This window comes from Acomys russatus, chromosome X (genome assembly GCF_903995435.1).
Source record: "Acomys russatus chromosome X, mAcoRus1.1, whole genome shotgun sequence".
Classification (NCBI taxonomy): Eukaryota; Metazoa; Chordata; class Mammalia; order Rodentia; family Muridae; genus Acomys; species Acomys russatus.
This window is the reverse complement of record NC_067169.1, coordinates 122032685-122058115: the sequence shown is the minus strand read 5'-3', so window position 1 is coordinate 122058115 and position 25431 is coordinate 122032685. Positions and strand designations below refer to the sequence as shown.

At 39.6% G+C, this 25431-nt stretch overlaps 1 protein-coding gene across 1 annotated transcript; it reads left to right on the top strand.

Moving 5' to 3' along the window:
* The first annotated feature begins 5305 nt into the window (after nt 1-5305).
* Nucleotides 5306-6325, top strand: LOC127185818 (melanoma-associated antigen 10-like). The gene has a single exon (XM_051142387.1). It carries the CDS (start codon nt 5306-5308, stop codon nt 6323-6325), a length of 1020 nt encoding a protein of 339 aa, XP_050998344.1.
* The last annotated feature ends 19106 nt before the right edge of the window (nt 6326-25431 follow it).

Below are 25431 nucleotides of genomic sequence, written 5' to 3'. Positions count from 1 at the left end.
ATCTACTGCTGGAACAAAATCTACATACACAATTTCCAGGATTGGGTAGGTAAATTCCACTAACTTGTTCATGGAAGAAAAGTTATTTCCAATGATATTAGGAAAGAACTACTTCTGGGAATCTTCAAGAGGATGAGAAGATGCCTGCATCAGCAACAAACATCCTCTACCATAACCCCCAGTAAGTATTTTAATGGGGTATTCTGTAAAAACTGGAGGGTTTTTGGGGTGGGGATCTGAGGCTCAAATGTATTCATTGGCAGGGGGTCTGAAGCCATGGTTTCTCTGCTTAGTATATTTGTCATCCTTTCTTAGCCTCCTACACTGACACAGTTCAATTTTCAAATGACCTAAAACATTCCACTAGTGAGAAAAAGAATAGTTTGCTTTTGCCAGTGAAGCTGAACATGCAACAAATGAAACCATTTTAGAGAGTTGTGGTGGCCTTCCCATGGAGAAAACAGAACACTATTGTGTGATGTGGAGAGAGAGAAACACTGGATATGCTGAATAGGATGGTCAGGAACCTACTTTCTCAGGAGCTCCTACTTGAATGATGCAAAGGAAGAAATCTTCCCAAGTTCTTGGGGTGACGACCTGCTCTCCCAGTTTCACATCAACAACTAGGACAGTAAACAGACACAATTTAGCTTGATTTTCTGGACTTGTGTATCTGGGGTGGGGCTTTTTCAATCTACTTCTAGAGTTCAACTTGACTCAGAAAGTCCTCTCCTGTCCTGAAACATTTGAAATGGCTGTTATGGGGAGAGTGGTCATCTGTAGAGGCCCAGGCCTTTTCTTTTTAGATGAATGCCTTGATTGTCTGACCCTGTGAGGCCCAACTCAGTGGCTGTCACATCTGAAAACATGCCCAGAGCCATCCTGGCCTGACAGCAGTGCTGCAAGCAAGGTGTTCTAGGGTGCCATCTGTGTTCTCTCATTGTCCCCACCTTGGCTCCAGTTAAAACGTAAAACCCATACTCTATGAACTCTTATCTCCATGGTCAAGACTCTGCCTCCCAGCATTCCCTTTTGCTGAACATGGAGAGAGCCCCATTCCTCCTTGTGCCCTTGTGCACAAGGCTGAGAACAGAAGCAGGACCCTCTGTCTGTGGATGGACTTCCCCTCAGCTTCCGTTCCCAAGCCCCCTTGAATTTTCTTCTCTCCCTGGAATGCTGCCAGGCTCTATTCCAAATCAAATAGACTCTAATGCCCTTTAAAGGCTCCCACTTCCCAAATGTCTCTCTGGGTCTGAAGTCTTCAGCCTCCTGCTTCCTAAAGCCTCCTCACCACCCAGAAGACAGGCAGATGTGTCTGTTAACCCTGATTCTCGCTACACTCCCAAGTCTGTTTCCAGATGAATAGCACACGACCTTACTGCATCCTGGTAACCCCTTCTATTCTGAGGCCCAAGTTGGTCCAGGTAGAGTGGACTTTGGACATGGCCCTGTCTGGGGTTCTTCAGTGCAATTTTTTTTTCTTCTCCAGAAGTGAGAGATGGGCTGTGGGAGCTGGATATAAAGACACAACATAATATAGCTCTGCCAGGGTGGAAGGCTACATCAAAAGGGATTATTTACGTAAATGAGCCCCTTCTCCTCCCTCTGGTTTAAAACTCATAGGAACAAGATTTCAGAGGTTTCCCAGAGAGGAGTGAACCGTGGTGATTTTCCAAATCCAGACTGGAGCTGAGTGTCTCAGAAGCTACCCTAGATACACAGGTCCAAGTTACATTGTGTCCTTTTGGAGGTCAAGCCTCAAAGCTAGGCCACTGTGTGAAAATGAGCCTCTCCCCAGCTTCCGTATCCTGGTACCCAGCAGTCTCGGGGCCATTTTGTGAGATTCAAGGAGCGCAGAAGCTGCTTCACTGCTGACTTGTGGGAAAGAGACCCTCCCCACCCCCCTGCATCCGGAACTCCGGAGGCTCGGCGCCATTTTGTGAGTTTCGTGGAAGGGGCCTCGCTGCACTTTCGGCGTTAAGGTGAGTGGAAAAAGCCCCTTTCAGCCTAGAAAGTGGCCAAATGACGCAGTTTAACCTCTTTAGTTAGCGCGGGGCCCACTTGGAGGTACCCCGTAAAGAAGCTTACTCTTGCCTGGCGTTAAAATCTGACTGGGCCAGAGAGGGGCCTGGGAAAGCCGCACTCCTAGCACAGAGAATCCCAAATTGTTAGCTGAACCTGCGGTGAGCGGTGAGCACTGTTTTAAACAGTGGCCCAGTGGTACTATTAAGCCCTTTTGCCCAGTTCGTCACTGTGGGCAATATAGAGGTCTTTAGCACAGACGGCAGCTTGCTTTTCAGGGTGTATTTGGAAGTTGTACGTGGAATCCTCCTCTCACGGGACTCCACGCCTGGGAGCCATGTAGGATGAGTTTCTTATAGAGGAGGAGCACTGGTGTCCTTCCGGCACGGTGGGAGGTAGGCAGGGAATTACAGAAGCCCCACTCAGAGAGGCAGGGACAGTAAGCATACCGTGCCGTGCCCTTTGTATAGTTCTAAAAATCTGGCTGAATTGCGGAACGAAGTCCTCTCTCCTTTAGCATCCACATCCAGGTAACTGGGAGGTACTTAAAGTCATTTTGTGGGGTTCTGGCACTTTGAGGGTGATCTAGGTGCTGATTTGCAGGAATAAACCCTACCCTGCTCTCCCACGTCTCTCTCAGTGGCTGTGGGGACTTAGGCCCTTTATGTAAGGTTCCTAGGAGAGAGATAGCCATGTAACGGCCTTTGTGCTTTTTAAGAGATTGGCATGGATTGCGGTGCTCACTTTCTGGTTACAGGATCTCTAGACAATGCAGTTTAATCTCTTTGGATAGCATGGCACCAAGCAGGCATTGAAAATGAGGCACTATCCACCCTTCTACTTCCACTTGGGCACCTAAAAATATTTGTAAGGATCCTCAAAAGGAGATAACCATTACAGTTGGTGAGGGTATATTTTCAAGACATTTCTGGATAGAGGGTACCTACGTAATGCAACCTGGCACCCAGTGAGACCCACTTCTAGGAGTGAGCCCCTTGCACTTCAGATCGTAGATAGACCTCCACACTCCCTCCAGCTCTGAGCAAAGGAATCTTTGCTTCCACCTGTAGGGTATGAGAGAGGATCAGGCCTTATTTTGCAATGAAGGCCTCAGATCTGTAGAGGTGAGGTACTGGGATCCCTGAAGGAGGAACAAGGAGATGCCTGATACTGTCCATATAAAATGTACCTCTATTATAAGTCCAGACTGGATCTGGGGATGACTATGGCATAAGGGGGGGGGGGGGTCAAGGGTGGCTTGTGACTGAATGATGGATGTGAGTTTTCAGGGGCCACTTGGGAGGAGTCAATAGGACATCATTCAGAATCCTCAAGACAAGAGTGGACCCTTGCTCCTTCTGCTAGTCTTGAGAAACACTCCAGGGGTGCTCAGATGGGCTCCATCCTAACTTCTGTGTCTTTCAGGAAGGCATCACTAGAGAAGTAAAGAGAGCCACATCTGGTTACCAGAGGAGGTGTCTAGCATCTGCCAGTGATCAAGGTGAGAAGTCATGGTAAGAACTGAATATCTGAAGGTACCCATCATCCCCAAAACAACTTCTGCCCTTGTTTTGATGGCTAGGAAGCCCTGGAAAGGTGGTTACTGTGGCAGGCTTTTTTTTCAGCCTCAGGACTGTGGATAGGTGATCTCATGGATGTGACAGCCTTGGTACTAAGGTCTCAGATGGTGATCAAAGGGAAGAGTCTCAGGATTCGTCTGGGCATGAGCCAGGTCCCAGACATGGACCTCTCATGATGAGTGCATGTGTCTACAGCCCAGAAAGAAAGACTGTGCCCTGGGGCCAGCCCTTGAAGAAACTAAATGACAAGCTTACTGAAACTAACTCAGTTGGGAAGGTGGGAGGTACTGGAGAAGATGTGTTCTAGTGTAAAGAGAGCCTCTCAGTGAAGTCATGCCAGATGAATGCGCTGCACTAAGGGACACAGCAGGGATTATTCTGGGCCATGTAGGCATTTCTGGGGAATCCCACTCAACAGAGAAGCAATGGGTCACCTGCTCACACCTCCTGATTGCTTTCATGACCTCCTGCTGTTCAGGAACTTGACTTGAGTGTGTGACCTTGGTTATTTGCAGGTTGCATGATCTGTCATCAGACTAAGTAACCCCAGGGATGGTTGAAAGTAATCCCAGTTCAGATCCCAGACAGGGTGCCCACAGAAGCCTATCTCCCCTATTCCTGGGCAGGAATCTCCATCTGATCCCCTTGTCTTTTTTCTAGGACATTGGTCTCAGGGACCTGAAGACCCTGCTCAAAGGAACCTTGACCCAGGTCATCAGAGAGAGGCTCTCAGGTGTACCAGTACTCAAGGTAAGAACTGAGTTAGTCAAGTACTTATACAGGTGGGGCTCTGTCCCCACCTAGCTCTTCTGTCAGCTGAGGAAACCCTATGAACTATAGGTGTGCTCCATCCCCTTTCCTCCTCTTTTCTCTATCTCAGTGAAATGGGCCTTTGCTTAATGCAGGTGGCCTCAGGTCATCAGAAGAAGCAAAGCCATCAAAGTGAGGGATGGACATGTCCCTTGTCCCAGACATATGGGCCACATTCAACTGGGATGTCTTTTTCAATTGCCCTTGAATAGTTGTTGCAAGATGAAGGGACCTTCGCTGCCCTTTGTTCTACATCAGAGAAGTGGGCAGCTGTTCCAGGAGTTTGCTACAGACCTGAAGAAGGATGCAGTACACTAGTTTGCTTCAGGCCAGCAGATACAAGTGGAGGCCAGGCCATGACAGGAGATGAGGGCGAACCGAGAGAGAGCACAGAGGGAACAATACACTTTAGAGTGGGGCAACTCTTCTCAGTGCAGTTCAGCCTCCTGTCTGGAATGGGGATCCAGTACTGGCCTTACAGTTTATGGCTGTGACGTGCCTCATCTTCTCTCACGGGAGCTAGGCAAGGGTCTTGGTCTGAGATGTTTTCCTCAGGTCAGACATCAGGGGATGCCTAGGCAGAGTCTAGAGTAAAGCTGAAGTGAACACTGTGAATGTGTCATGTGTGCCTCAAAGCCAGCAGACACACTTTGCTTAACCCCATACATGCTTCTGGCAACCCTGAAGCCTCTATGGTGACCCAGTTGCATTCTGAGGAAACGTGTCACTACTTCCCTCAGTCTCACAAGAGACATACATGCCAGGGAGACAGGACTCCTTGTGGCTTTAGAGCATCACACAGAGAAAGCCTGCCATTGGTTTTGTGAGCATTTCCAGTGGGGTGAATGTCAAGAATGAATGTATCCACTCTCCTCATCTTCCCCTAGGTCACCATGCCCAGACCGCGGAAGCGTAGAAGATGCATGGCTGAGGGAGATCCTGAGGCCCAAAGTGAGACAGAAGGCCTAAGGAATGTTCCAATTACAATAGGAGAAGAAGATTCCTCATCCTCTTCTACTTGCTCCTCCTCCTTTCCCTCTTCCTTTTCTTCTTCCTCGTCTTCCAATGCTGAGATGTCAGGCACTTCAGAGGAGGGCGGTGGTGCTTCCAGAGCCTCAAGTCCTTCTCATAGTGTTCCAGGAGCTTTGCCCTCCTACACTGCTGTGATTTCCTCTCCAGGCAGCCAGCACAGTGTAGAGTTTGAAAGTGAGGAGAGTGAGGAGAGTGAGGAGAGTGCAGGCCCCTCCGAGGCCCTGCCATGTGCTGCTTCATTGTCTAATGGTGAGAGAGATGCAAAAGTAGACGAGTTGGTGAAATATCTGCTCTTTAAGTATCTAATGAAGGAGCCAGTCACCAAAGCAGAAATGATGAGTAATGTCATTAGAAATTATCAGGATCACTTCCTGGTGATATTTAGAGAAGTCTTGGAGTGCATGCAGCTAGTTTTTGGCATTGAGATAAAGGAAATAGAGCCTGCTGGCAACACCTATATCCTTGTCATAGCCCTAGAGCTCACCTATGATGGGATCACGACTGATGTCCAGGGCATCCCTAAGACAGGCCTCCTGATAATTATATTGAGCATAATATTTATGGAAGGCAACTGTGCAAGTGAGGACATGGTATGGGGTGTGTTGAATAAGATTGGCTTGTATGCTGGGGACAAACACTTTATATATGGGGAGCCCAGACGCCTCATCACGGAGCATTTTGTGCAGGAAGGGTACCTGGAATACAGGCAGGTGCCTGACAGCGATCCTCCTTCCTATGAGTTCCTGTGGGGCCCAAGGGCCCGCGCCGAAACCACCAAGATGAAAATACTCAAGTTTCTGGCCAGCATCAATGGGAGTGACCCCAGATCATATCCAGTGTGGTATGAAGAGGCTTTGAGAGATGAGGAAGAACGGGCCTAGGCTAGAAAAGCCTGGCACATGACCAGCACAGATTCTAGTGCGCTTTTAGTTTCCAACTCAGATAAAGTCAGGCGTTGTCAGTGATCAAGCAGTGGGCCCTCATCCTAGAGGGAGGGGAGTGTGAGCGATCCCACTGTTACTGTTCTGTTTGGGTGACTCGGGAATTTTTTTTCTCTTAGTATTCTAAAATGTTGCTACATTTACTAGAAGGCTCATTAGGCTGAAAGTTAAGCTTCCAGGTTGTATTAGTCGTCAGCTTACTGCTGTTTATCCATGTTGAAAAAGCATTGCTATTTTGTAAAACAAGTTTGGATATTTTTCCATCTGATCTGTAATCTCTCACAAGACCCCATGGTGTTAGAATTGTTATTTCTTGGGTTATGGGGAAGAACTTGTAGAACAGAATAAAATCGTTAATACTAGAATAAAAAATAATTGTTAATCATCCCCTTGTGGTCTTTATTGTCTTATTCTGGTTAGGTAATCAAATCCTAACCTAAAGTGTCATTAAGCATATGACCTTTGCAAAGGTGAGTGTAGGAGCCACAGCCTTGTGAGGAAGACACTGAGAAGTTCTTTCAAACCACAAGCCCTAGTACAGGCTGAGGGATGCAAAAGGGTCTCCTGGGGTGATCAGCGCAGTTTTGTTGTAGTAAACCAAGGTAGCTTGGGAGTCTAGGGAATTGATGTAATGAATCTGCAAAGTAGATAAGATCAGGCCTGTGGGAGCTGGAAGGAAAAACTGATCTCAGCATTGTCTTTTGGAGGTGGACACTGCAAGAGGAATAAGACTGGAAGTGTCCAGCCAGGCATGGTGGCACACGCTTTTAACCCCAGCACTTAGGAGGCAGAGACAGATGGGTCTCCGTGAGTTCAAGGCCAGCCTGGTCTATAAAATGAGTCCAGGACAACCAAGGCTACAGAGACAAACCCTGTCTCAAAAAAAAAAAAAAAAAAAAAAAAGGACTGGAAGCGTCCAACTGATAGAACATTTGAACAGCACATGCAGTCAACTCTAATGACAAACTCAAAATATGCAAAGGAGCCCACTATTGAAATGACATTTTAATTCAATTATCGCCAGTACAATTCGGTTAGCTGTAAAGAGACACTGGGTTTGTGAAGTTCGTAAATGATTGAACATAGTAATTTGGGTGGAAAAGAAATTGGGGGGGAGCGATGATTCAGCTCATTTTAGTCCTGAGGTTTCACTGTGGCTGCTTAGCTGCTGCCTACATTGCTGAGCTACACAGTCTCTGCCCTGGAGAACCAACACTGGGAAGGGCACCCGTAACAAGAATACATTTTATGAAAAAAACTATTTTCAATAAAAATAAACATGTTTAAGAAAGATTAGCAACACAAAGGCTAGGTGAGCTAACAGCCACCTGGCTTTCACACAGGGCACTGCACCCAAGGCTTTCCAAACAGGATACATGTTCCAGCAGTTTAGTTTTAAATTTGCCTCATACAATACAGAGTATCTATAAATATATATGAATCTTTATTGATTCACTTTTATAGAGTACAATGGCTCTAATTTCAAAATCACTGGTTATGATTCCATAAAAATTTGCTGAACATGAACTGTACAGTGGTCCTGATGGACAGGTTTTATCACTCCCACTCCCCAGATGATGGCCACAAAGCTCCTAGCATCAGAAACTTCCCCTCCCTGTCTAACTGAGGATACTGAGAGGAGCCCAGGCGGTTCCCTTCATTCTGGCTCCATTGGTAACCCTCAGGCTTAAAAAAAAAAAAAAAAAAAAAAACAAAAAAAACATAAAGGTTTATTTTTAAAATTGCCCCATGCAATACACACTATCTATAAATATATGGATCTAATTGATTCACTTTTATAAAGTACAATGGCTTTAATTTTAAAATCACTGGTTATGATTCCATAAAAATTTGCTGAACATGAACTATACAAAACACTTGGAGAGGCATCAGAAATGCAGCAGTTAACAACATAAAGATCAGTACTACCCTCATAGAGCTTCAGTGCTTCCAGGAATATTACTTATAGAAACGTAACAAGGTTGAATTTATAATTTTTGGCACCTAACGCCAAATTATCAGACATTTTTCCTGCTGCTGGATATGTTTTTTTCTCCTTTTGTTTCTGTTTTCAGTATTCTTAACAATATAACTACAAATGGTTATAGATATTTAAATATGAATCAGACTATCAAAAGAAATAAATATTTCTACATGGTTTGTGAACAGTATACATTAACATATTGCTGGATTTTATTCATCCTCCAGCATGTTTAACGTATCTATAAGTATACAATATTAACTTAATGCTGAGACCCAGTCAGTCAGCTATGTATAGTTGTCATCTTTCTCTCAGACTTTCAAATGCCATGCTACGTCACTAAGAATGTATCCAGAAAAATATCTCCCTCTAGGAAAAGCAATAGCATATTTTATTCAATTTATATTTAAAATATATTTTTCTTAGCATGCTTCAAGTTTCTTGGGAGCACTGTGTATCAACAATATTGTAAGGAGGGATTAGCGGAGTCATCTCTTCAGTTCAAACACCTTGGACTTTCTAAACACTGATTAAAATACGAAGGAGGAAATAATAAGGCACACCACACTCACATTCAGCAAAAAACTTTAATAAGTGGTGCAACATTTTATTCATAGTTCAATGTTCAAGATTATCCATACTTGATTGTGTATTATTTCTCACATAGAAGTATTTTGAATAAATAATTACTCTATTTTAAAAACATTTTATTCACATTCTGTCTTAACAAATTTATAAAATAGTTTCTGTGGAATTGATATGATTCCATATTTTATTATGCATTGAAAATTGTCTCACTACTGTATAATTTTCTTTCTCCTTTCCCATTAAACACATGACCTTACCTCCTGTGAATATTTTAAGATATGCACATAATTATTTGTTGCAATTTAATAACTTTATTATATGCATATTTCCTTCAAATATCACCTGACAGTCTTAAAATGATGTTATGGTAGAATGAATAAATGCCATTTTCTTATGAATACCTCGTTTTCAAATGCAAAATAAAAAATGCTTCCCGCAACGGCATATCCCATGAAAGTCTTCACTTACCAGGAGACTAGGATAGATGCTGGGACATCCTATTGGGACTTTAAGTGAGAGAAGCATAGAAGAATAGGGAAATAGAAGGACCCAGAGGGTTCTAGAAACGTACAAGAAGAACATCATGATGGACAGATCAGGACCCAAGGGGATCTGCACAAACTATTGCACTAACCAAGGACAATACAAGTAGTAAATATTGAACCCCTACTCTGATCTAGCCAATGGACAGGACATTCTCCACAGTTATGTGGAGAGCGGGGACTGACTCTGACATGAACTCTGGTGCCCCATATTTGACCACCTCCCCTTGGTGGGGAGGCCTGGTGGCAGTCAGAGAAAGAATAAGCAGGCTACCAAGATGAGACTTGATAGCCTATGACCATATAGTGAGGGAGGAGGGCCCCTTCGGTCACAGTCCTAGGGGAGGGGAATAGGGTGAAAGCGGGAGGGAGGGAGGAACAGGAGGATACAAGTGATGGGATAACAAATGAGTAGTAATCTGAATAAATTAATTAAATAAAAAAAGAAAAAAGAATGCTTCCATAGATTTTTATATTTATTATTATATTGTTCTTTGTTGTGCATCTGCAATACATCTAAATAAAGGTTTTGTGGCTGTTTCTAATTTTTAAATAATTTGATGATACTACACAATAACAGGATACATATTCTCTTATATAATTCCATGTTCTATTTACCCTTTCTCTTGCTTTGCATTCATTATGACTTATGCAGTCTTATTTTGACTGGATGCAAAAATGTTGTTTTTCAACAACTTTTAAAATGGCATTGGATGCTTTAGCTCTTCTGAGGTTTTAGAATAAAAAAGTTTTGAGATAAGGTTTCTCTGTGTAGCCTTGCCTGTTTTGGACTCGCTTTGTAGACTAGGCTGGCCTCGAACTCACAGAGATCTGCCTGCTCCTGCCTCCCTGAGTGCTGGGATGAAAGGCATGCATCACTGCCTGACACCACCACCCCCTTTTTTTGTTTTTATGGTCAGATTTTTTTTTTTACTTTTTTTCTTCATGTGTGTAGTGCACTTGTGTGTTTATGCATGTTTTTGCATGTATATGGATGGGCTCACATTGTGTGTGTGTGTGTATTAAAATGTATAGGTACTATAACAGCTAACGGCCTCTGACAAACATTTAAATAAAGTTAATACCAACGGTACAAAATATCTTCCACAAAGTAGAAGCAAAATTTCCCTCATATTTTATGAAGATGAATTTTATTTAAAATTAGCCAACATGGTACAAAGACATAAAAACTTCAGCAATATGTTTTGTGGCTACATATTAAAATAATGTTTAAAATATTAGCAAATTCAAGCCACAAACATAAAAAGGTTAATGTTACATGACCAAGAACAGTTTATAGAATGAATGCAATGCTTATATTAGTATGTCACCATAATAAATTTAAATAATTTCATAATATCACTCACTTGGGTATGAAAAAAGAACTTTTGATAATTAACATATTTTATTTGTCAAAAAATCTTAGAAAATGAGAAAGATGGGAGTTTAACCTGATGAAAGACATTTACAAAACAAAAACAAAATAGTAACAAACTTTATTGTGAATGATTGCATGCCTTCTGCCAAAGACTAAAGTATAGGATGTCCACTCTCGCCATTTTAGCTTTCTCAGAAAATTGGGAACAGTTTTACCTCTCAAGACCCAGCTATTCCACTCCTGGGTGTACATCTGAAAGATGCTCCACCACACAACAAGGACACTTGCTCAGCTATGTTCATAGCAACCTTATTTGTAATAGCCAGAACCTGGAAACAATCTAGACATCCCTCAATCGAAGAATAGATACAGAAACTGTGATTCAATTTACACTATGGAATACTACTCAGCTATTAAAAACAAGGAAATCTTGATGATATTCACAGGCAAATGGATGGAACTGAAAATGATAATTCTGGGTGAGGTAACCCAGACCCATATTGTTAGTCTTAATGGCCCCTTTCAGCCTTGTTTGTTGGTTACTGAGCTTTCTGACCAGCCCTAAAGGGAAAGTCTTAAAAGAAATTAGAAAGTATTTGGAAATCAATGGAAATAAAATATAACATATTATAATTTATAATATTCTATTAAGGAAGTTCTTAGAGTAATATTTTTGTCATAAATTTTATTGTATGATATACACATTATTATATTAATTATATATTAAAAAGGAAGAATTCCCTAAGGCTGACACAGAAGGTGCCCAGACCAAGCTGATAAGCAAGACTAACCATACTGTGGCACTCTGCATTTACTAGAGGGCATACCTTGATGATTAAAGATGAAGAGCAATGGGAGATGACTTCTGATATCAACCTCAGGCTTCCACATGCTTGCACACACACAGACACACACAATATGAGCCAATATACATGCAAAAACATGCATAAACACACAAGTGCACTACACACATGAAGAAAAGAAGTAAACAATAAAAACTGACCATAAAAAAAAAAAAAAAGGAAAGGGGGTCAGGCACAGTGGCGCACGCCTTTAATCCCAGCACTCAGGAGGCAGAGGCAGGCGATCTCTGTGAGTTCTAGGCCAGCCTGGTCTACAAAAGTGAGTCCAAGACAGACAAGGCTACACAGACAAGCCTCTATATTAAAAAAAATTTTTTTTAAACCTCAGAGAAACTAAAGCATCCAATGCCATTTTAAAAGTTGTTGAAAAACAATGTTTTTGCATCCAGTCAAAATAAGACTGCATAAGTCATAATGAACGCAAAGCAAGAGAAAGGGTAAATAGAACATCTCTCCCTCCTTCCCCCCTCTCTCTCTCTGCATGCTGCCTCTGGATGAGGATGCACTGACCCTCTGAAACTGTAAATCTGCTCCCATTATATTCTTGATCATGGTGTGTCTTTACAGATATAGAAGAATAACTAATATGCAGCAGGAGTGACCTTGCTCAAAGAACACTCCTACAACTTTGAGTTTATTCTCTCTGTTTCATGCTTATGATTTGAGATATGAGCTCTCAGCTGTCCCTGCTATCATACACTTTTATCTCTCTGGGACCAGAAGCCCAAAATCTGCCTTTCCTTCTATATGTTGTATTGGTTACCATGTTTCATCATGGAATACTAACGTTAGTATTGGGCTATATTAGTATCAGTATTAGGCTCTCTTCTGTGACTTATGATCTAGCTAGCCACAGGTTTTTGGTTCAGTTAATATATCAGGCATAAAGTCCACCCTGTGAAGTGGGCTTTAAATCCAATCATGAAGTGACTGGTTACTCCTGTAACATTTGTGACAATATTTAACCACTGAGCAAATCTTGCCAGGCCAGTCATTATCGATTACCATTGCTTGTAGGGTTCACAGCCTCAGTAAGACTGTTGAATTTTTTTTCTGCTGGTAGCATAAATACAACTTGATTCTACTATAAAAGTTAACCAGTAGTGATGAAGGTTTCAGATCAGTCCCACTTTGCTCACTCCATGTCCTATGTCTCAAGTACGTATCATCTCCAGCCATAGGATCTTACCATCAAGTCTGCCTGGCTGTAAGGAGATTTATTGGAGCATAGGTAGCCTCTCTTAATCTCAAAAACTAATTCTTCCACCCTCAACAGTTAATTCCCAAAAGTTTTTCAGATAAGGTGGATTTTCATGAACCCCTTAGCCAACCGTGCTGGGATTTGAGTTGGCTTGATCATGTGCAGATCTTATGCATGCAGGCTGTACACATATGTGCAATAACCCAGTACTATCCAACAAATAACGATTGTATGCAGTCATCCATTACTTCTAACTCTTAAATATTTTTGCTTCCTCTTCAGTGATACTCCCGGAGCCTATGAGAGAGAGAAATATGATATAGATGTTCCCATTAAAGCTGAGAAATCATAGTATCTTATTTTCCTCACATCAACCAGTTGTGTGTCTCTATTAATATCTACAGCAAAAAGCAGCTTCTTTGCTGAGGGTTGAGAGATGTACTATCTATGAATACCGTAGCACAGACCCTTCTATATGTACAGTAGTTTCCGGAAGGGAGTTGGCCATACTATTGAAGCCCAGGTGGCAGCACAAGCTGAACTAAAAAGACACCTAGAGATTGCTCAATAAATGCACCATGTGGGACCCAATTGTAGGTCATTCTTGGCCTTCAGATTACAGGTGAGGAACAAATAGGAAACATTTCAAGACCTGTGCTCCAGTAGACTGCTCTGTGGCCAGGCACATCCAAGAAACGCTAAGTGGACTTAATGGGTTCTAAAAGTAAAGAGCAAGTGAAATTTGAAGAGAACACTGGTGGGGAGGATAGAGGAAGAATGTGAGGTAATGAGGGATGGATTTGATCAAAGTGCAGTTTACATAGCTGTGGGTGTGGAATTTTGAATACTTTAATAATTTTCATCCACTTACAATTTTCTATTTCAAATCCACTTGAAAGTTTTCATTTCATCTGTTTGTAAGGTGTGGCAATGCCTGACTTTATTTTAAATTCTTGAGTTTGTGTGAATACGTCTGTCGTTTTTTTTAATACATCTCTTATTTCTCATTTTTTTCTTATATTTTCTCTAATGTCTTCAAAACTCTAATTAAACTCCCAATATTGGTAAATCTTATTATTTTTAATTCTTTTTAAATTTGTCTGTCTTTCTAGACTAGGGCTTTGTTAATCTGATTGATCTTTTCAAATAGTCAGCATTTGCGTTCTTTATAGTCTAAATTTTCATTCATTCCACCTGAATTTATTTCTGTTATTCTTATTTTATTTTTTTTTTTTTTTTGGTTTTTCAAGACAGGGTTTCTCTGTGTAGCCTTGGCCATCCTGGACTCACTTTGTAGACCAGGCTGGCCTCGAACTCACAGCGATCCACCTGCCTCTGCCTCCCGAGTGCTGGGATTAAAGGCGTGTGCCACCACGCCCGGCTTTTCTGTTATTCTTCATTTCCTTTCTTCTGTCTGATTTTATCTTGCAGCTGGGGGCTCTGTTGATGTCCATGATCCATTTTACCACCAATGACCATGTCCCGTACTATAGTCAGAAACCATATGTAAATCGATGATCTGTGCTGCCACTCACCACAAAGGCCAAAAAAAAAAAAAAAAAAAGTCTTTTGCAGTGTATCGATAACTGCAGACTCACAGTTCAAAATGAGAGACTTTGAAGGCTTCTGTGACAACCCCTACCCACCAAAAACAGTCTAGACAGGAATCTATTGAAGGGAACTTTTAAAAATTGTGATACGGTTTCCATATGAAGACCAAATTACATATATGAGGAGGGCCTAGGTCAGTGAGACTCGTAACAATGGAAGCAAGTGCCTTCTCTGACTCTGTTGCCTGACTTTGGGACCTTTTCCCCCTACTGCGTTGCCTCTTCTAGCCTCAATAGGAGAATACACACCTAGTCTTACTACAACTTGATATACCAAGGTTGATTGATATCCATGGAAGGCCTTCTTTTTTCTGAAGAGAAAGAAAGGAGGCGTAGATGGTGGGAAGGGGAGGTAAGCAGAAGGACTGACAGGAGAGAAGGGAGGGGAAACTTTGGCTGGGATGTAATTAATTAATTAATTAAAATTGTGATAGGGATGCTGAAGTGTATCACTTCACAGTTGATAGATAGGGGTGGGGTTGGGACAGACTGGTTTTTGTTGTTGTTGTTGGTGGTGGTTTTGTTTTGTTTAATATATTTTATTTTTTAATATATTTTATTAATTTATTCATATTACATCTCAATTGTCAGCCTTTCCCTTGTATCCTCCCATTCCTCCCTCCCTCCTGCTTTTCCCCTTACTTCCCTCCTCTAAGACTGTGACTGAGGGGGACCTCCTCCCCCTGTATATGCTCATAGGGTATCAAGTCTCTTCTTGGTAGCCTGCTATCCTTCCTCTGAGTGCCACCAGGTCTCCCCCTCCAGGGGATGTGGTCAAATATGGGGCACCAGAGTTCATGTGAAAGTCAGACCCTACTCTCCACTCAGTTGTGGAGAATTGTTTTGTTTTTTAAAGGGCTGTGTACTGGGAATTTGACAATGCTCCATTGAACCTATGGACAATACAAATTGGACTTGGTATTTTTTCTTTTCTTTTCTTTTTCTTCTTTTGTTTTGGGGGAAGTCAGAAGGAGAGGAGTAGACCTGAGAGGCCTGGAAAGTGAGTGTGATTGGGGTGCATTATGTGAAACTAACAAATAAAATATATTAAAATAAAAATTGAAACTTATAATATTGAATTAATATCATTCCTTTTATATCTAAGCATGAAATGCTCTGAATTTCTTCAAATCACTTCTGTAGTTATAACCTGATTTCTAGTAAGTTGCACATTTTATTGTTAAATTGCCTGGTATTTAATTCACTGAGAAGTTGATTCTGGAAGGGAAGTGAAGTTTTTAAGTCCCTAACTCTATTGTTTTACACCCAAGCATGTTTGTCTTAAATTTTCCTTCAAGGCTCTTTGTCTAGGAACCACCCGGCTCCTCCAACTCTGTAACAGGAAGGGCTAAATAGCTGCTGAGCAGAAGAAACATTATGTCCTTGAAAACAGATAGAGTGTAAACATCTTCCGACAGATGATACTATTGTTTTTCATAGCTTGAATGGGCCTATAGTGGGAAAGAGAAGTTTAAAGTTCAGCCATGGGAAGTTATCCATGTAAAGAAAGCCCAATTCCCAACTCCAGCTGACAACCTCAGCTTTCCCAGTTGATTTCTACTGGATGTTTTGAACACCTGATTTGATAATGTGTGTATCCATTTACTGTTGATTGTCCTTTTTTAAAAAAATGGGGACTCTCACCAGAGAGGACATTCCAGCACAATACCTTAGTATATTTCTCTTGGATGTCAGAAAATGTACTTTAAGGGATTCTGATGTTGAACTAATATATTTGTGTTTGTTTTATTATCTCTATATATTGATGGATATCTTACACACACTTCAAAACTATACACATTTAGATGCTATTAAGTATAGTGATATTGGGATCCACAGGTTTTGAGACTCACCTGGTGCCTGTCTAGGACCTGGTAAATGGTCCTCTAATGGCCTTAGAACATCTTCTTGGTGATAGAGAGTTAGAAGAACATTCTCTTCTATTTTCTACATATAAACTTTCTTGTCAAAAAGAATTTTCATGGTATCTGAAGTGCTTTCTCAGATTTTGTTTATGCTGTCTCCATGGAGTTACCATGTGAGGACTTGGCCTTGTCTGAGTTTATGCCAAAAAGAAAATAACAGTATATATTTTTTTGTCACTCTCGTGTCCTGAAGAATTTATCTATAATATTCCTTAAACCAAAAATAGCACCTGTTTCTCAGAACTCTTTCTGTACAAACCTTATATGTGCTCATACCCCCCTCCCCCAGGATTTTCTATTTGGAAGAAGCACATTAAAGGAGACATGCAGAGTCCAGACTCTGCTACTCAGGCTACTTCAAAATTCAGTGTTCTGACTTCTGGGCATACTCAGGAGCATGGTGTAACATGGTTCTTATTGAGAAGTGCAGTATAGTATGCCAAGTAGGCTGACTGCCGTGTCTTGCCTGCATTTTCTCCTAAGGTTTTCTATTTTACTTCTCTCTTAATTTATTTTGTTTTACAAGCTTACCTTAAAAACTTTCGTAACATATATAGTGAGGTTTGCACATATTTTCTCCCTACCCAACTACCTTCCTCCTTTTCATCCTCTCCTGTTCCATTAGTCTCCGTTAACAGTTTTGTTTATGCTTTCATGTCATCTGTGTATATAAGATTTTCTGCATGTATAAAGTCTAGAACCTACAGATGAGAGAAAATATATGTGATATATCTCTTTCTGAAACTGTCTTGATTTGGTTAATATGATTATTTCCATTTCATTTATTTTCTGTCAGACGGCATTACTTTATTCTTCTTTATGACTTAATCTTCGTCCCTTTATGGCCCTCACGTTTGTCTTCCCCTATTGTTTCCTTCCACTAGTATCTGTGCTGCTTTCCTGTCACACGCATTCAGTTATTCTATTTTCTTTTCTCTCCTTTTTCTCACCCTCTCCAACCCTCCTTTAAGACCCCATGGTCCCTTTTGTAGTTTTATGACCCTACCATATGCACAAACAAACACAAGCACATATATGTGCACATATGTGTATAGCATGTGTATATACATAATTTAAGGTAAAGTAACAAATATAAAATATGACACATTAATCTTTCCAAAACTGGAATATGTCAATAAGTATAATAATTGAATCAATCTTCATGAAGAAGCAAAGCCTTTACAACCTAATAAAATTCCATTGTGTATATCTACCATGTTTTCATTATCTGTTCATCTGTTGAGGGATATCCTTACTTATCCTATTTTCATTGTTACAAATAAAACTGTCATAGACAAACATGGGTGTGCACATATTTCTGTGGTAGAATGTAAATTCTTTAGATCTATGCATAGGATTACTACGACTTATTCACATGATAGTTCTATCTTTAGGATATTTTTAAGATTTATTTTTGTGTTCTATATATGTATGTGCTTGCTTATAGATATGTGCATACAAGTGCATGTCAATGCCAACAGAGGACATCAGATCCCCTGAGCTGTAATTAGAGGTTGCTATGAACCATCTGATATACTGGAAACCAAACTCTAGTCCTCTGTAAAACTAACAAGTGCTCTTAACCTCTGAGCCATTTCTCTAGCCCCTGCTATCAGTTTATTGATAAACTTCCATAGTGATTTCCAAAGTGGCCACACTGTTTTACACTTCCAGGAACAGTCGTCAATAATAACTGTTCCTATCTCCACCATCATTTGTTGTTATTTGATTTCTTTTTTTATTCATTTTGACTGGGTGACATGGAATCTCACAAAAGTTGCATATATATAATTTATATAATATATATATATATAATTTATTATGAATGTGTATGTGCCATGCATGTACATGAGGGAGAGGCATGTTTAATGATGTGCATCTGGAGTTCAGAGGATGACTATTCTGGAATTGTTTCTCTTTCACATTCAGGTGAGTTCTAGGCATGGATTCAGGTTACTAGGCATTCACAGAAAGTGCCTTTACCAAACTAACCATCATGTCAGTCCTCAGAGTAGATTCATTTCCTTGATAGTTAAGGATGTAGAACACTTTCCCAAATATCTGTTAGTCATTTTTATTTTGTCTTTTTAGAAAATTGTGTTGCTCAAACTACTGCACTAACCAAGGACAATACACGCAGTAAACATTGAACCCCTACTCAGATCTAGCCAATGGACAGGACATTTTCCACAGTTGTGTGGAGAGCGGGGACTGACTCAGACATGAACTCTGGTGCTCCATATTTGACCACTTCCCTGTGTTGGGGAGGCCTGGTGGCACTCATAGAAAGAATAAGCAGGCTACCAAGATGAGACCTGATAGATAGCCTATGACCATATGGTGTGGGAGGAGGTCCACCTCAGTCATAGACCTAGGGGAGGGGAATAGGGTGAAAGTGGGAGGGAGGGAGGAACTGGAGGATACAAGTGATGGGATAACAATTGAGATGTAATCTGAATAAATTAATTAAATAACAAAATATTTAAAATTGTATTGATTTCTATAGATTTATGTGAGTGCCTAGTTCCCTGAGACTTAAGAGAATAGAGAGACTATAGGTACCCCATTTAGGGCTGAGCATTCCACTGTTTCTTATGTGCATCCTGACCAGTTATGGGTCTCTGTGTAAATCACTGTCAGCTGCTAATAGAAGCTTCCCTGATGAGGGTTGAACAATGTAGTAACCTATGGGTATAGTGATAAATCATTAGGAATTGGTTCAATGTTATGTCCATTTCAAAGCACAATAGTGATAGATTTTTTCTCTAAGGCTGAGGACCTGTTTAGCCACAAGGTTTACCTTGTGGAAAGACCTTAAATCCAATCTGAAAATGGTTGGTTACTCCCATCATGCTTATGCCAGTATATTCCCAGGGACCATGTCTTGCCAGGCCAGTCAAGGTTCACAGCTGAGGAAGATTGGTGATCAACTTTCTCCTCAAGTGGTGTGCATAGCACCTTTCAGTACTATGAAAGCTGGACTGTAGAAATGAAGCTTCAGATAAGGGTACCAGCTTTATTTCTCCATGTCCTGTAACTCAAGTATGTGGTGCTTTCAGCAATAGGTATTATTATTATTATTATTATTATTATTATTATCATCATCATCATCATCATCATCATCATCATCATCTCATCATCTCATATATTACATCACAACAGCAATTTTCCCTCCCTCCACTACCCTAATTATTCCCCACTTCCCCTTTTCCCAGGGAAATAAGCCCAGAGAAGAGGAAGCCTTTCAGGGATATCAATCAAAGTATGTTATTGCCTATTTCTGGAAGGAAACAAAGAGCACTGACAACAACCTGTGATGTTTAGGGATCTCTGGGCATTATTGCTCTGGTATGTTTGGATGATTTGTGGTATCTTGTTGTTTCAGTTTTGTCAGTAATTTGTACTAGGCAGACATTAGTCCCCTGTCTGAATTAGAAGTGCAAAATTTTTCTTCTATTCTGATAATTTTCCATGCTGTGCATGTTTTTAATTTCATATAATCCAATTTGTAAATTCTTGGCATCATTCCATGCATAGCGCTCTCCTTTTCCTTGTTTAAGCCCACATTTTGAAGTTCATTCCCTATGTCAAATTATTCTTTATTTTTCACCCTCTCATTTTCTACCATAAAGTGACAGAGCATAAAGACCTTTGTTGGATGCCAGTACTATTTAATATTGGCATTCTCAGCCTCCAAGTCTGTGAGAAATAAATTTGTTTTCCTTAGAAATTACCCAGCATCCATGATTCTATTTTAATACCACAAAATAGACAAAGACAGAGCTATTATGAATAATTGTATCATAAACATGCATGTGAATGTTCCACAGCAATTTGTGGCGTATATTATGAGTTTTTGTTCAAATACAACAAATATTGTTTCCCAGGTGGCAATAGACACTCCACTCTCACCAAGGTCCTGTGAATATTGAGCATCCCTAACCCTGTATATTCTTACCAACTGATTCAGGCAATTAAAAAAAAGTACTAGCAATTATGGTTGTGCTCTAATAACTTCTATAATTAATAAATATATTGTGCTATTTTATATTCTTATTGGCTATTTGTGAATTGTGTTAACGAAATGTCTGCTGCATTCTCTTGGACATTTTTATATCATGCTCTCATTTTATTATTGACTTGTAGGAGTTATTTATACATTATTGATGGGATCTATGATTCATTTGAGACATTACAAATACCTGCTACCACACTGGGGCCTGTGTTTTCATGACTTTAAAAGTAATTATCAAAACTCTGTTTTAATGCAGTACTATCTGCCAATATTTTATTTTATTATTAGTGCTTTAGTGTTGTTTTGTTTACTCATGGCATTCTACAGACACAAAAATATTCATGTCTATTAAATCCTAGAATTTTTATTGATTTGATTTTCTTATTTAGACTTATGATTCATATTGAAATTGATTTCTGTGTAAGTTGTATAAATGTAATTTTTCTGTATGGATTTTCATTTACCACAGTAAGATTTATTGAATCAATCATTCATTCCACACTGTCAAGCAAAGATACCTTTGTCATAAAACATGCAAACACACACACAAATACATGTATATAATTATTCCATGTTTAAATTGAGGTCTTTCAGTTAATTTTACCCAGTGTCCAGTATCCTATTTTAATAGCACAAAACAGACAGAAATAGGGCTATTAGGAATAATTATATCATAGACATTCATGTGAATGACCCACAACAATTTCTGGCATATATTAGGATTATTTACTCAAATACAGAGATTAATATTTTCCCAGGTGGCAATAGACATTATAATCCCACCATCGTTGTGTTACTGGTGAAACAAAATCAGATTATCTTAAATAGTTTTAACATTTATTTTATTATTATTCTTTGAGAATTTTCTGTATTTACATCATTTACACTTCACCCTCTCTCCCATCTTCCCATGCTTTTCTGAATTCCTCTCAACTTCATGGTGTTTGAGGTGAATTTTCGATTCAGCACCAAAAGCATGATCTATGATTTAAAGTAAGAAATAAACTGTTGAAAGAATGAAACTAGAAGTCATACATTGGAAGAAAACATTTCTAAATGTATATATGATAAAGAAATTGAATCTCTAATGTCCAAAACACTATTTTCAAAAACATACAAACCATTCAGAAGGATGTAAACAGCCATTATACCAGGAAAACTATATAAATGTGAAAAAAGGATATGAAAAAAAAATCTCCAACATCATTTGTTTTTTGCAAACTATCAATTTTAACAGTGTCATATTAAAATAGTTAAAATCTAAGACCTACTAACATTAAATTCTGGTAAAGATGAAAAGTAGCAATTTCATCTATCCATCATAAAAAAGTAAGCTAGCACAGCTTTGAAGGTGGTCTGATAGTATCTTAGAGGTTTATATAGTTTACAAAACTCAGTATGTATCTCCATTATCACACTTCTAAATATTTACCTAACTCACCGGGACATGAATAACAGCTTTATTCATAATAATCAGAAATTGAAAACAATGGTGATACTTCTCAGAAAATAATGAGCAGCTAAGCAAATCATACTACGTCACTATATAGGACTATAACTATAAAAAGAAAATTGTCTATAAAGCTGTAAAATGCCTGGATATGTGTTTAATATAGATTTTGGATAACAAAAACCACTATGAAAATATTGAAAACAAAACTATGACTTCAATTACACAAAAATCAAGAGAAGGTAAGAAAACAGTTTTGAAGATAGAGTGAGGGTTGAATGGCTATAGTGTAGGAGACAAAATAGTCTATATAGTACCTTAATGGTAAATGCATGATAATTCATTTGTGAAAACCCATAGATCTTTTTGTCTGTGAGCCTAGTTTTTAATGGTTGAGATATGTCTCCAGTTCAAACTGTTATATCTTTATAAAATTTTGCAAGTAAAAAAAAAAAAAGATTTTGTAGTCCTGCCATCTCAAGGAATGCACACTAGGAAAGACTCTAAGTGTGTCATAACTATGGGAAAGAATCTTTGGGAAAGAGCAGTGGTCGAAGTAACGTGGTAATGAGCAGGGTCTGTGGGAATAAAGGCAAAGTGAATTGTACTTGTACCGTAGCTGGTAGAGTTCCTTTCTCTGTGTTTTATGATAATGGTATTCAGGTATGCTAGAATTGAACACTTAAGCAAATCCATGTGCTTGCCTGCGAAAGAGGAGTTCAGGAGGCATAGGAAGAAGAGAATGAGGGAAGGAATGGGGAGAGGGAGGAGTGGAGGGAAGAGAAGGGGACTACTTTTCACTGATTGAGAAGGAAAGTACAGAAAACAGAGAAAAGGGATAAGCAAGATCCTCATACTAGTGTCTTCTTTCTATCAAGAAGAAATGAGCTATTTGGTTAACAGATAAATAAAAAGTGAGGTTTTTGCATACCTTGCCTTAATTAATGTTAGGTGGTATGAGCCACACGTGTGAATGAGGATGCTCAGTCAAATGCCAATTCAATGCTCAGTTCTTGGTTTCCTAGATTCTGGGAATCCAAGGCATTTATTTGCTCTGCCTCTAACCCTAGAGCACTGTGAAAAAGCAGTTCTTGCCATTCCTCTTGCTTCGGGAGACGCTGGTTCCTGCAAGACACATTCAGCTTCATTGTATCTCTGCTGGACAATCCACTGTCGCTTTCATTGCTCTTTCTTCATCAGAAACAAATGTATTACGCCAATAGATTGGTAAAGCAGTGTCACACATTTGTTTTTATTTATGTTTTTTAGTGATTGTTTGACTAGCACTTGTACTTTTCCCTCTTCTTGCTAGTCAGCTGGAAAGTTCTACCACACAGAACTTTATGTATGATGAGAAGACTAATTCAATAAGGCTGTATACACCAGCCTTTTCAGTGTGGAGGCAAGGATCTATAAAGTCATTTCACAACTTGCCTTCATTCTTTCTGGGGTTCAACACACAATCTCTACTTCTTTTCCTTTTGTCAGTTTCGTTTAGGGATGCATAATATAGTTACAAAGTTTTAATATCCGTCTTTCAATGAGTTATTATATAGCATGTACCATTGTTAACAACCTTTTAGATTAATAAACAGTATTTATAAGACCTGTATAACATTCCTTTTTAATCTTCCCTGGTTTTGAACTATAACCAAATGTAACCATACAACATACACCATTTGTACCTTGCGTTTCTTGCTCAGGCTTATCTTTCCAGATTTTCCTATGTAGTTGTATAACTACAGATCAACCATGTTAATTGCTGCACAGTATGATATCTAATTACACCTCCAAGTTAATTCATTACATCTGTTCTTGATGGCCATATGGGTTGGCTCCAGTTTTTTTACCTTGATAACTAGGGTAATTAGAATCTCTATGAATTTTCACTTTTTTAGTGCATGTCAGTTAGGTGTCTATTGAATGGAAGTCTCAGGGTGATGCTTACACTTGAGTCCACATATTTTTAATTAGAGAGATTGTGGCAAAACAATTTTTCTAAAGTGCTTGAAATTTTAACCAGTTTACGAGAGCTCTTTTACCTATCCATACATTTCTCTGTATTTTATTTTTAGCTCTCTTGGTGGCTGTGAAGTATTTCATCATGACTTAATTTGCATTTTCCTGATGACTAATATGGTTGAGCACCTTTTCATTTGTTGGTTGGCCATATTGATATTCTTTGAGTAGTGCCTATTTGAACTTTCATATCTACTTTCTCTAAAACTTCTGTGTATTTTGGTAGCAAATTTTATATTTATGTATTTGAGACAAGAAAAATATTCTATATATTGGTTGCATTATGAGTCAAACCAAGTATATGAGGTTAAAGCAAAATCTAATCTATTATGGTCAATGTTTGTGTATGGCAGAACTTTGCATATAGGCCCAAAGCAATAGCTTATCTTCATCACTAAACAGTTGAACTCTTTTGGGAACAGTTCACATATAAAGAACTCAAGAAATCAAACACCAACAAACCAAATAACCCAATTTTAAAATGCAGAACAGAGCTAAACAGAGAATTTTCACCAGATGAATATTGAATGGCCAAGAAGCACTTAAAGAAATGCTCAATATCCCTAGTCATCAGCGAACTGCAAAGAAAAAAATGACTCTGAGGTTCCATGTTACACCATTCCGAATGGCTAAGATAAAAAATCGAAGTGACAGCACACATAGGCAAGCATGTAGAGAAAGGGGAGCACTCCTCCATTGCTGGTGGGAGTGCAAACTTGTACAACCACTTTGGATATCAGTCTGGCACTTTCTCAGAAAACTAGGATTAGCTCTACCTCAAGACCCAGCTACACCATTCCTGGGCATATATCCAAAAGATGTTCCACCAATCAACAAGGACATTTGCTCAACTATGTTCCTAGAGGTGTTATTTGTAATAGCCAGAAACTGGAAACAACACAGATGTCCCTCAACTGAAGAATGGATAAAGAAACTGTGGTACATTTACACAGTGGAACACTACTCAGCTATTAAAAAGAAGGATGCCATTAATTTTGCAGGAAAATGGATGGAACTAGAAATGATTATCCTGAGTGAGGTAACTCAGACCCAGAAGGACACAAATGGTATATATTCACTTATAAGAGGATATTAGCCATATAATACAGGATAAACATACTATAATCCACAGACCTAAAGAAGCTAAGTAACAAGAAGGACCCTGGGGAGAATGCTTAATTCTCATTTAGAAGAACAAATAGAATAGATACTGGAAGAGGTTGAAGAAAGGGAACAGGATGGAAGCCTACCATAAATGTCCCGTAAATGACTCCAACCAGCAGAAGATTGAAGCAGATGTTGAGTCCCATAGCCAAGCTTTGGGGTGGAGCACAAGCAGTCCTATAGAAGAGTTGGGAGATAGAAGGACCCAGAGGGGACAGGAGCTCCACAAGGAGACCAAAACAACCAACAAATCTGGGCCCAAGGGGGCCAATGGAGACTGATGCATCAAACAAGGACCATTCGTGGAGAG